Here is a 12,912-nt window from a genome sequence, read left to right as displayed (position 1 = left end):
CGCCTGTAGTCCCAGCTACTCTGGAGGCTGAGGCAAGAGAATTGCCTAAGCCCAGGAGTTTGAGGTTGCTGTGAGCTGTGATGCCTCAGCACTCTACCAAGGGCGATAAAGTGATACTGTCTCTGAAGAAAAAAAAAAAAAAAAGAAAAAGAAAGAGGGGATGTTGCTTGGATCAAGAGGAGACAGCCTGGGGCTTCAGACTCCCCGGGTCATTCTTAGGTACTCCAAAAGTCAAGGATAGAAACAATATAATAGCTAATACTTCTATAGAACTTACTAGAAGGCACTGTTTTAGGAGCTTTGCATGTATTAACTTATTTGTTCTTTACCACAGTCACATGAGGGAGATTGGTATCATTAAGGGTTAGTCATTTGCCAAAGGTTGCACAGCTGGTGTATTAGTAATCTATACACCAAAATCCAGCAGGTTAAAACAACAAACATTACATCACACAGTTTTTGAAAGTCAGGAATGTGGGAACAGCTTAGTGGGGTTAATTCTGGCTCAGGGTTTCTTTTTATTTTTCTTGACAGAGTCTCACTATGTCACCCTCAGTAGAGTGCTATGGCATCACAGCTCACAGTAACTTCAAATTCTTCCACTTGAGCAATTCTCTTGCCTCAGCCTCCCAAGTAGCTGAGACTACAGGAGCTCTCCACAACACCTGGCTATTTTTTTGTTGTGGTTGTCACTGTTCTTTAGCATGCCCTGTCTGGGATTGAACCTGCCAGCCTCAGTGCATGTGGCTGGTGCCCTAATGGCTCAGCGTTTCTAATGAGGTTAACTGAGATGTCACCTGGGGCTGCAGGGATCGAACCCACCAGCCTTGGTGCATGTGGCTGGTGCCCTAATGGCTCAGGGTTTCTTTTTTTTTTTTTTTTTTTGTAGAGACAGAGTCTCACTGTACCGCCCTTGGGTAGAGTGCCATGGCGTCACACGGCTCACAGCAACCTCTAACTCTTGGGCTTACGCGATTCTCTTGCCTCAGCCTCCCAAGCAGCTGGGACTACAGGCGCCCGCCACAACACCCGGCTATTTTTTTGTTGTTGCAATTTGGCCGGGGCTGGGTTTGAACCCACCACCCTCGGCATATGGGGCTGGCACCCTACTCACTGAGCTACAGGTGCCGCCCAGCTCAGAGTTTCTAATGAGGTTACAATTGCGATGTCACCTGGGGCTGCAGTCAGCTGAAGGCTGGGACTGGGTGATCACTTTCAAGGTGACTCATGTATATGGCCGAGGCCGAAGGCCTCAGTTCTTTGCCATGTGTACCCTTTGATAGTACCGTTTGAGCTTCCTCACAACATGGTTGGTGATCCAATACGAAGTGCAAGGAGGAAGCCATGATGCGTTCTATGACCTACTCTCAGAAGTCACTCACACCATCACTTCTGCCAAGTCGGAAACAAGCCACTAAGTCCTGCCCAAACTCTTAAGAAAGGGGATTTAGTCTCCATTTTTTCAGGGAGGAGAGTCAAAGAATTTATGGACACATTTTTTTTGGAGACTGAGTCTTTAAGCTGTCACCCTTGGTGGAGTGCTGTGGTGTCACAGCTCACAGCAACCTCAAACTCTTGGGGCTAAGAGATTCTCTTGCCTCAGCCTCCCAAGTAGCTGGGACTACAGGCCCTCACCACAACACCGGCTATTTTTTGGTTGTAGCTGTCATTGTTTGGCAAGCCCAATTCGAACCTGCCAGCTCTGGTGTATATAGCTGGCACCCTAGCTGCTGAGCTACAGGTGCCGAGCCAACATATTTCATTTGTATTTGTATTACTTTTTGAGACATTTAGTCGCCCTGGGTAGAGTGCCATAGTGCCATCATAGCTCACAGCAACCTCAAACTCCTGGCTCAAGCGAACCTCCTACCTCAGCCTCCCAAGTAGCTGGGACTATAGGCATGTGGCACTATGCTCCAATAGTTTTTCTGTTTTTAGTGGAGACAGGGTCTTGCTCTTGCTCAGCTGCTCTTGAACTCCTAAGCTCAAGCAGTCCACTCACCTTGCCGTCCCAGCGTGCTAGGATTACAGGTGTGAGCCACCATGCCCAGTCTATGGACCTATTTTAAACCAGCACAGCTTGTAAGTGGCAGAGGCAGCCTGTGATGCCAGAGTCTGTTCTAGAGGCAACACTGGAAATCTCTGCTCTAGCATCTTCATTAGACACCAACCTCATAACCAGAGAGGTTTTCCAAGACTCTTCCCTGTTCTTGAGTCTCCCAGGACCCTCCTCAGAAATTCCTGAGAATTCCCAAATTCCCACAGATGACCCCAAATTGCTGAGGGTCCCTCCAGCCCCCTAAAATCCCCCCAATCCCCTGAGTGTCCTAAAATAATCCCAAGCTTCCAGACACTCCCTTTCTGAGCTTCTGCTGAGTCTTCCACTCCTCACTTTTCTGCCCTAGGTATGCCCTGATGTCCCGGTGCTGGGAGCTAAACCCCCGGGACCGGCCAAGTTTTGCAGAGCTGCGAGAAGACCTGGAGAACACGCTGAAAGCCCTGCCCCCTGCCCAGGAGCCCGATGAAATCCTCTATGTCAACATGGATGAGGGTAGCAGTCATCTGGAACCCCCTGGAGCTGCTGGAGGAGCTGACCCACCAACCCAGTCTGACCCTAAGGATTCCTGTAGCTGTCTCACTGCAGCTGAAGTCCATCCTGCTGGACGTTATGTCCTCTGCCCTTCCACAGCCCCTGGTCCCCCTCTGCCTGCTGACAGGGGCTCCCCAACATCCCCAGGGCAGGAGGATGGCGCCTGAGACAACCCTCCACCTGAGACTCTCAGGACCCAAGCTAGGCACTGCCAATGGGGAAAACCCCACTCCCCCTTCCAATCCTAAGCCCAATCCCCATCTGCACCCCTATCTTCCTCCTCATACCACCTCCATCTCAGACAGATCCTCCCCCTTCTCTGGTGATGCCAAGCATCATCACCTGTAAAAGGAAAGGGATGGATTACAGTCTCTAAGGGTCCTACCAGGTGTAATATTCCAAGATTCTAGATTCTAAGGCTTCAAGAGTCTAGATTCAAAGGTTCTAGGTTTCAAAAATGCCATGAGTCTTTGGTTCTAAGGACCTGAATTTCCTGCTAAAGTTTTAGGCATGGAAAGTCTAAGGCCTACTATTCTAAGGCTCTGAGAGTCTATGGCTCTAGATTTTCTGGTTCTAAGATTCTTGATAAAGTCCCAAGATTTAGGTTCTAAAGCTCTAAGATTCTGTTAATAGTTCTAGGATCTAAGGCTGTATGACTAGATTTTATTATATTTCTAGAATTCTGAGTTTTTCGATTGTTAAGATTCTAGATCCTACAATTGTAAAGACTCTGTAATTCTAGACATGGAGGTTTTAAGGTATACTGTCCTAAAATTTGATGTTCTGGGGCTTTTAGAGTCTAGATCCTCTGGCCTATAAGCCCCTAGATTATAAATCTTCAAAATTTTATCTTCTCAAGTTCTAAGATTCTAGTGATGGTCAATTTTAGTTTCTTGGGCTTTATGATCATATCTTCTCTTGTATGAGATCCTGGATCCCAAGTGTCTAAGGTTCTAAAATCTGAAATTCAAAAGTTCTAAGAGTCTAAAGATGGAGAGTCTAAGGTCTAATGTTCCAAGGTTGATATTCTAAGACTTAGTCTAAGAAGCTAGATTCTCTGTGGCTAAGATTCTAGATCAGATGCTCCATGATTCTAAATTATTAAACTCTAAGATTCTAATGTTGGTCTGTTCTATGTCTCAAGACACTCTAGATTCTAGGTCCAAGATTCTGGATGCTAAGCATCTAAGTTACAAGATTCTCACACTCAGCTGTGACTAACTAGACACCAAAATTATAATCATTCCTATTGTTGGACATCTTTAGGTTCTATGCTGCACTCTGCCTTTCTAGGATCATAGATAAGGGTCCATGAATTCACATTTCTAAAATCTTTACGTTCTAGGCACTATAGTTATAAGATTCAAATGTTCCAGGTTTCTAAGATTTTAAAGGTTCCACAGGTATAGAATATTAGGTACAATCCCATGGTTTTAAGTTTGTATTGCAGTATTCTTTTATGTCCCCCTCTTCTTCTTAGCCTCCTTTGCTTCCTCCTCCCCTCATGGGGGGGTGTGCCCCCTCAAGCCTGTGCAATGCATTAGGGATGCCTCCTTTCCCCCCAGGGGATGGATGATCTCCCTCCTTTTGGGCCATGCTGCCCCCTGAGCCAGTCCCTCACCCCTCAAGTACAGACTGTGGACTCTGGTGCCTCTGGAAGGGCTTAGGTCACATAAAACGTTGTAATCACAATTCTGTCTCCTCTTGTCTCCATTCAGCTGTGATGTGGTCCCTGTCCCTGGCAATTTTGTTTCCCCATCTGCAAAAAAAGAAAAAGGGGTGTGGATGGGGGGCTTAGTGAGGGTCTCAGAATTCTCTCCTCACTAGGGAGGGTAGAAATGGACATACACATAGGCAAAAAAAAAAAAAAAAAGCCCGCGAACAAAGAACACAAAGAAATGCAGTCTCAGAAACTCCTGAGGAAGAGGCACGTAAACACTCACAGGTTACACAAACATCAGACACCACGAATTAATGGGCATACTCAGGTACATCTGATCACAAATACAAAGTCACTGACATTTAGACACATAGTGTAAACGAGACACACAAAACTACACAGATAACAAGAATATTTACAACCATGCACAGGCAGATACCCACCACCAATAGGAAAACTTGAGTAACTGACCTAGAGTAAAATGACACAGATACTCAAGAGATACACCGGGAGTAGAACCACATGTACTCACAGCCCCGAACGTCCAGACTCACAAGCACAGGCACAGAACACCTGCGACAATCACGGACGCACAACGGGACCGCAAGCAGCCGGGGACAGCCCACCGAGACTCGCCCGCGCGCGTTCCTGGGTGTGGCCCGCAGCAGAGGGAGGAACCCCTGCCAGCGCCCGGACGCCCCCCGGTGGTGGCTCCTGAGAACCGGGGACAGTTCAATCCGGGCCACAAACTTTTTTGAGAACAAATCTTTGTGGGAAGCTGGGAGGAGAGAGGAAGTCGGACGTGGGCGAGGGGCGGGGTGTCTGAATTGAAACCTCCGGGCCCACGTGAGTGTCTGTCCCGCTTCTGAGTGGGTGCTGGGTGTCTAGGTTTCCGTAGTGTACGCTTGTAGCTTAAGTGTCCTGTATATCTTTATTATTTGATGCCGCCTACCTAGCGGACCTTAGGGGGCACATCTACACTGCAGTCTGGTGCATTACCCTGATCTGATGCATCTGATCTGACTCCCGCCTATTTGTTTATCTGTGTGGTGTGTGCCTTTGTCTAAGCAGACCGTGTGTGGCCTTTCGTGGGCTTAAGATAGGACTCGGTGGGCAGTGGGCGTCTGCATTGTGTATCTCACTGAAGTTTTGTCTTTAGAGGCGACAGGTGGTGCAGGGTTAGATACGGTGAAACTGTAGCGTTGTTATTTACTGGCGTGAGGCTTATTGACGGGTCCGTGTGTTTAAGCTTGTCAGGATAGACGCCAAACAGCCAGATTCACTGGACAGACGATTAGAGGATTCAGGATAGCGCTCGGCGAATCTCTGGCGATCTTTGTGCAGGGGAAGGCTGTGTGGTCGCGTGCACAGCGCGCATCCCACTACAGGTACCGAATCCGGGGCGGGACGGCCGAGCTGTGACCGTGGGAGGCGCTCTGTGCACTACCACCGGGGGGAGGAGGAGGGCAATTGCCATTACAACTTTCCCCCCGTTGTTAGTCTAGCTTGTATTTTCAAACCTACAGCACTCTCTGAAGTCAAAATTTTGCTTTTCTTAAAGGCAACTGAGTTTCTTCCAGATTATGAATAGCGTATCTACCTAATCTTTATTTCGTGCATCTTGTACAACCAAATTTGTGAGGCAATCCACTGAAGAATAACTAATCTGGTTAACTTTTCCTAAAACGACCAGCTTTAGTGAGATAAAACAATAACTGCGATTGGCGGACAGATTGTTGTGAAACCGCCCTAACGGCAAGGGGCGGGCCCTTGGTGATTGTATCTCTTTCCGGTTTCTTAAGGGCAACAGGAAGGCGGGGTTTCTGCTGACCCTCCATTTGATTGGTTCTAGTGATTTTGCCCGCTCGCACTGCTCAAGGGGCGGGAGATGTAGACCAATCAGAATGTGGGTTACAGAGACGGTTTGATCAAAGGACTGCGCAGGCGAGGTTATGGTGTGTATGTGTGGCGGTGCTCATTCTGAGATCTCATCGCTGATTGGTTCAAGTCGTTACTCCCTTTTCCTCATTTAACCTTACGGCAGCTGGCGCGCGGGCGCTATCCAATCAGCGGATGTTTCGCCTCTTGCCTTTTCCCGCCCTCCGCTCCGGCAGCGGCTTAGACGTAGACCAACGCTTCCTTCCCGGCAGCTCTTGGCCCCTCTCTTGGCTGTTCTTTTGCAAACCACGCTCTGGTTGGCTGAGTCTCCAGGCCCGCGCCCGTTGCCCCCGCGCGTTAGCCAATTAGAACTGGTGTTGCATAGCACGGGGCACGGGGGAGGGGGAGGTGGCGGCGGCGGCCATTTTGAGCCGCCGCCGCCATTGGAGTGGGGGGCCCCCCCGTTTCCCCCTTCGCCTTCTGACAGGAAAGGCTTAAGGGGGACAGAGCCCTGGGAGGCCGGGCCGGGCTCGGGGGCCACCCCGGGGGCCCGGGCCATGGATGTGCGCCGTCTGAAGGTGAACGAACTTCGCGAGGAGCTGCAGCGCCGCGGCCTGGACACTCGCGGCCTCAAGGCCGAGCTTGCTGAGCGGCTGCAGGCGGCGCTGGAGGCCGAGGAGCCTGACGACGAGCGGGAGCTCGAGACCGACGGCGAACCGGGGCGACCCGGGCGCAACAACGAGGAGGTCGAGACCGAGGGGGGCTCCGAGCTGGAGGGGACCGCACAGCCGCCGCCGTCCGGGCTGCAGTCGCACGCGGAGCCCGGCGGCTACTCGGGGCCGGACGGACATTGTGAGAGTGCGCGGGGCGGGGGCCGGGGAGCCCGGAGTCTGGGCCGAGGAAGGGCTGTGGGCCACGGGAGTCCGGCCCCTGAGGTCGGGCTGTCTGAGGACCGGGGGCTCCTGCTACCCGCCGCTAAGAGGATTTGGGGACTAGGGCCTCGGGACGACCGGAGGGTAGATCCCGACTTTCGGCGCAGGGGCGCTGCTGGGGCGGGGTGGTCGGAGGGTGGGGACGGGAGGATTCCGGACCTTCGGGCTCGGAGACCGGAAACTGGTTTCTGCGGCCAATGAAAGTCTGAAGGACGAGGGATTTTCTGTTTGGGGGCTGGGGAGGGTCTAGGTCGTGGAGGTCCTGGGGCTCAGGGCTGGGTGGGCTTCGTTGGCGGTCCTAGCCCGCCTTCTGGGCCGGGAATTGGGAGCCGAGTTTCCAGGGACCGGGAAGGAATGGCCAGGTGTCTGAGGCTGTTACAGAGTTTTGAGGGAGGAGAATCCTGGAGTTCGTGGCTGGACGGGATAATGGGAATTCTCGTATGTGGTATCAGGGTGGATTGGTGAGGTGGAGGCGCTGGGGAGTCTGATGCACTGAGTGCTCTGATGGTTGGATGGTGAGCATGTAGGGGATGGTGAGGCCAGCTTGTGATTGGGCTGGAAGGCCACCCTCGGGACAGGCGCAGCGCGGACGTTTGGTGCTGGAAATCTGAGGACTTCCTGGTTGGTTTCTAGAGGAGGCGTAGGGAATCTTGGTGTCCAGAGGCTGGTGGGGGAGGGAAGGATGCTGTGCTGGACAAAGGACCCGAGGTTTAGAGCGGAGAAAACTCTTGTGTGCTCAGGGAGTGGGAGCGGGAGCCCCAGGGAAGTGGCAGAGACCGTCTTCCTCGGCCAGTAGTACCGTCCCTGGGGAAAAAAGTGGTTAGGGTAGGTCTGCAGTTGTCTTTGGAGAGGAGACCTTGGTGTGGGTGGGAGCTAATCGGGAGTTAGAAAAGGGCAGTTCTGGAAAAAAAAAAAAAAGGGTAGTTCTCTAGCAGGACTGGAAAATGGGGGACTGGAGAGTTTTAAGAGTAAGTACAAGGGACTCTGGCATCCAGAGTTTGTGGTGTTTCTCTGAAAAAAGAGGACTTGGGGCTAAGGGAATGAGAGATGAGGTCACATAAGAGACTAGATTTCTGGTGGGCATTGGATACTCATTCATGAGAAATAGGGTCTCATGGAGGGAAGCAATTCAAGTGTACATTTAGGGTAGACAGTGGCCTAGGAACTGTCAGGACCTAGGTGCTAGGAAAAGATTTCACAATGCAGACACTTGTGAGGGAAGGAGTGGTCCTGTGTGTGTGTCTAGAGTAGGAAGGACTGGAAGGAATGCCTAGGAAGAGGAGCAGTGAAACAGTCCTGACTCAGTGTTCTGGCCAGAAGTGTGTTGCTAAGAGAAAACAAGTTCTGTATTTCAGAGTGTAGATTCTAGACACAGACTTTGTTTCAGTTCTGGCTTAATGGGCCTCTTTGCCCACTTGTCCTGGCAATGGAGATTCATTCATCTGTGTTGAATGTATCTCGCTCTACTCTGTAAATCTTTCTCTTCCTGGATAAACTTTGTTCCTTGCTTGCCTTGAAAAAAAAAAATCTAGCTTCATGACATTGGCAAGTCACTTCACCTTTGTGAGTCTGGTTTCCTTGTATGTAAAATGGGGTTAATAACAGTGCCCCCCACCCGGGGGAAGGGGGTTATGAATGAGATCACATGTATCCAGAGTTTAGCATTGGGCCTGCCTGATATTAGGAGGGGGGCTTTTTTTGCAGGGTGTCCAACCTGTGCCCTAGCATGCTGATTTTTGTGAGAACTTTTTTTTTTGCTTATCTGAGGTGTCAGTATGATGAAAAGTGTGCATAGAGTTTAATTATTGTGTGGCCTAAGGCAACTCTTATTCTTCTAATGTGCAGTAGAAAAAAAGTTGGACACCCTGTTAGAGAGTGGAAAAAGACTCTAGAATCATAGTTTCTCAAGGTGAGGCCACCTCTAAGCATAGAAACATGCTTGAGAAGAGAGACACCAGGCTTTGTGGGGCGAAGAGCACTGTGATTTGGAGCCTGGATAAAGCAGAACAGTTTGAAAGATCCTCTTGTTCCAATTAAGAAGATAATTATATATCTTCCTCTCTCCTCTACACGCTACAACAAAATCCTTTGAGTTCTCCCATCATTTCCCCTTCCAATCCTTTTAGCCTTAGTAAACAAACCTGTAGTAAATCATGTGACCTGTGACTTTCCTCCCTTTGGGCTGCATCTCCTTTGTGCCCAGATATATTTGTCCTCCGAGAAAGGATCTGATCATTTAGCATGTGGCAGAACAGTAGTAATCTCTCCTTCCCTTTGGTTCTGCCACATGGCTCCTGGCACAGCTCCTAGTAGGGCCCTGGGGCACTAACAGAGCTTGCCTCTTGGGTGGAGAGCTTGTGTTGCCGATCCTACCTTTCTAAAGTTCTGTTTTGGTTGCCTTTAAGGTTCTCCTCCTTGACTAAGTTCTTTTAGTCCTACCTTTAAGCTTTCATTTGTGTTATCCCAACCTCAGGAAAATTTTTCTCAATTCTCATGAGTCATCATCTCCTATATATCCTTTCAGTCGAAGCTTATCTGTTATTTTCTAGGTCACTTTGTTAGCCCCAAGTGGTACTTTTTAGCCTCTAACACAGTCATAATTACATTTTTGTGTATTTCTTTAATGTGTGTCTGTCTCATTAAACGGAAGGTTTCAGTGAGGTAAGTTTATCTTCAGCTGTATCTCAGTGTCTGGAGTATGGTATACACTACCACTCTTCACTTGAGCTCCTGGACCAACAAGATGCCTTCCTGAAACTCTTCCAACTTCAGATATTTCAGAACCTGTCCATAATGAGTCTGAAGGTCACTGTTATGGTTCTTGTTTTCATAACAGCTCCTTTCTTTGGTTTCCCATTTTCCCTTCAGCTGTCATCATTACCCCTTACCTTTGCAGCTATTGTGGGATAGAAGAGATTCTTTTTTGTTTTTTGGAGACAGAGCCTCAAGCTGTCCCCCTGGGTAGAGTGCTGTGGCATCATAGCTCACAGCAACCTCAAACTACTGGGCTCAAGCGCGTCTCCTATCTCCGCCTCCCAAGTAGCTGGGACTACAGGCGCCTGTCACAACGCCCAGCTATTTTTTAGTTGCAGCCTATTTGTTGCTATTTGTTGTTTGGCGGGCCTGGGCTGGATTCGAACCTGCCAGCTCAGGTGTATGTGGCTGGCGCCTTAGCCGCTTGAGCCACAGGCATCAAGCCAATAGAAGAGATTCTTAAAGAGGGTTGGCTGTGCAGGTAGGAATAGTGACTGAGCAAAGGGCTGGCTTTTGCTCTGAACCATTTTTGGGGGGTAGGGTGGGTAGGAGTGGAGGACAGGGTCTCACTCTGTCATCCTGGGTACAGTGGCATAGCTCACTGCAACCTCAAACTCCTGGACTCAGGCAATACTCCTGCCTCAGCCGCCTGAGTAGCTTGAGACTACAGGCATATGCCATCATGCTGGTTAATTTTTCTATTTTTGTAGAGACGGGGGTCCTGCTCTTTCTCAGGCTGGTCTCGAACTCCTGACCTCAAGCAATCCTCCCACCTTGGCCTCCCAAAGTGCTAGGATTATAGGCGTGAGCCACCATGCCCGGCCTGACCATTTTTAAGGTTGTGCCCTAAAAGTGACTACCTAAGTATTATACCATCTTGGTGGTTTTTTAACTATGTTCCACAAAGTTCCAGTTCTTTGTGGAGATGCCCCATGCGCTGGAGTGGAGACTTAGTCGGGGATGTCAAACTGTACCCTTTCTCTGACCTTCCCATCTCCTTGCTTCAATTAGAACAGTTCTGCTTTGATTGGTTTTCTTTATTGGGTTTCTGTAGAACCTAGTCACAGGTAGATAGGCAACTTTCTAAGGGGTAAGAGGGCATATCCTCAGGCATCTGAGGCCATTGACTACCCAGATAGATTACCATCAGAAAGTGTTTTCACACTTTAGCCTTTGGCAGACTAACTGAGCCTAGTGGGGATGGTGTCATGTGGCATAAAAGAAGCCACCTTTGGTTCAAGGTCCTCCATGAAGCACTCTTTTTAACTGGTTGGGATTTTTTGTTTTAAGATGCCATGGACAATATTACCAGGCAGAATCAATTCTACGAGACCCAAGTCATCAAGCAAGAAAACCAGTCAGGCTATGAGAGGAGACCACTGGAAATGGAGCAACAGCAACAGGCCTATCGCCCAGGTAGGAAGACACATGTGGTTCATCTCTTAATAGAGAATCTCCTGTGCCTTTACCCTTTGTTGAGAGCTTATCTTCCCAGAGAAATTTTGTGTCTTGGGCAATTCACTTGGGCTTTGTCACTCTGATAAGGTTAATTTGAAGAAAAAAAACTCAGTCTCATTCTCAAGTAAGTATTGATGTTTTTAGATGTTAGTATCCATACCCTGGAGAGTTTAGACCTGGAGACTAATAAATATCTATTTGGAATCTTAGAATGTGGAAGCCAGAGAGAGCCCTCTAAGTCTACTTTGCTATTTCTACCTTCTAAAGAATATTATTTTCAGGAGATATTATTGGGACCTCATCAAAACAAGGTTTTTTAGCCAAATATGTTTGGAAAATATAGCATAGGCACCTCTTGGAGACTCACTACGTTCATTAGAGCATTAAAGGCTCTGAAAAGTCCTGGGTTTAAAAAAAAAACTCTGTCATATATAAACTTAGGATTCCAAATATACATTATTTTTACAGAACAAAGTTCCCTATAAAGCTGTTTTGGGAAAAGATGTAATCCAACTTTCATCTTCCTATTTTACAGATTGTGGAGTTTGTCTGTATAATGGCAGAGCTGTGGCTAGTACCTGGGAAACTGGCTGCCAGGCTAGTCCTCTTGCTTAAAAAAACAGCATTCCTCACCATTTGTGTGGTACTATTTGGAGAGCAGGGTCCCACTGCTGAAAAATGATGGAGCTAAGAGTGATTACATTTCTAATCTTTTTTTTTTTTTTTTTTTTTTTTTGGTTAACATTTCTAATCTTGTGTTCATTTCGCTGTTTTATAGCCCCCGTGCCTTTTCTTTTCCATCCTGGTTCCTCCACAAAGTGAAATCCCCTGGCATTCTTGGGTGGCTCAGGACTTGAATTAATGTAGGTTAAACTGCTGATTTATGTCAGGCTCTGTGAAACTCGTAGGATCATTTGGCCCAAGGAGAATATTTTCTGTGCCATTATCCACAGATATTCACCCAGGGCTATCTGAGAGCCCAGCCCTGTGCTGGGATCCGTGGAGGCTCTCTTCAAGATGACTGAGCATCATCCCTGCCCTAGAGAACTAGGAGATTCTGCGAGATTTGGTCTACATGCCAAAGCTAGGAAGTGTCCGAAGGTGGTCTTAGATTGAATGCTAAAATGAGTAGAGTGGAGTGACCCAGATTAAGTGCTATGGGAAGCTAGGCTGAGTATATGGGTTGCATTTGGTTAGGCACCGACTCTTGGAATCTACCTGACCCTGCGACTTTTCCATGGTCCATAGTCTATTATTCCATCCTGACTTCCTGTTTATAGGATGACTTAATGAGATTATCCCACCTATGGATAGTTTAACTGCAGATCTGTCCCCTTTTCTTAGAGTGATTCTGGGCTTTATGGTATGGAGCCAGTAGAGTTAGCTATAGGACCATAGTTCTCTATTGAATTAGCCCTCTCCCCCTCCCTTGTCAGACTGAAGAATCTTTATAAGAACTGAGGTGGAGAGGTTCTTTGGGAGAAGAAATTGGAAAATACAGGGTCATGCCATTTTAGTCCTGGTGTCCATTACTGCCTTCTTGGCTGGCTTAGCAGGTTTCTGTTGAACCCAGCAAGCTACCTGTGCACAGCCCTTCACCAGCTTGGTCAGGATCCTGCTGATGTCTCCTGAGGCAAAAG

At 48.5% G+C, this 12,912-nt stretch overlaps 2 protein-coding genes across 6 annotated transcripts in view; both read left to right on the top strand.

Annotated features, from left to right (window-relative positions):
* Positions 1-4,279, top strand: part of AXL (AXL receptor tyrosine kinase) — a 34,456-nt gene extending 30,177 nt beyond the window's left edge. For both annotated transcript variants that reach the window (XM_053605175.1, XM_053605174.1), the window contains one exon: positions 2,406-4,279. In XM_053605175.1, the coding sequence (XP_053461150.1) occupies positions 2,406-2,757 (352 nt within the window). In that variant the 3' untranslated portion in view covers positions 2,758-4,279. The remainder of the gene's footprint in view (positions 1-2,405) is intronic.
* Positions 4,280-4,983: 704 nt separating this feature from the next.
* HNRNPUL1 (heterogeneous nuclear ribonucleoprotein U like 1) overlaps positions 4,984-12,912 on the top strand; it is a 45,936-nt gene continuing 38,007 nt past the window's right edge. The window contains exons 1-2 of one of the 4 annotated variants that reach the window (XM_053605178.1): positions 4,984-5,096; positions 11,105-11,230. In XM_053605178.1, coding sequence (XP_053461153.1) covers positions 11,110-11,230 — 121 coding nt within the window. In that variant the 5' untranslated portion in view covers positions 4,984-5,096; positions 11,105-11,109. Of the gene's footprint in view, positions 5,097-6,356; positions 6,981-11,104; positions 11,231-12,912 lie in introns of those variants that run through there. The other 3 variants (XM_053605176.1, XM_053605177.1, XM_053605179.1) reach the window with 3 other exon arrangements.

Source organism: Nycticebus coucang, chromosome 10 (assembly GCF_027406575.1).
Source record: "Nycticebus coucang isolate mNycCou1 chromosome 10, mNycCou1.pri, whole genome shotgun sequence".
Taxonomy (NCBI): domain Eukaryota; kingdom Metazoa; phylum Chordata; class Mammalia; order Primates; family Lorisidae; genus Nycticebus; species Nycticebus coucang.
This window is presented reverse-complemented; position numbering and strand designations above follow the sequence as displayed.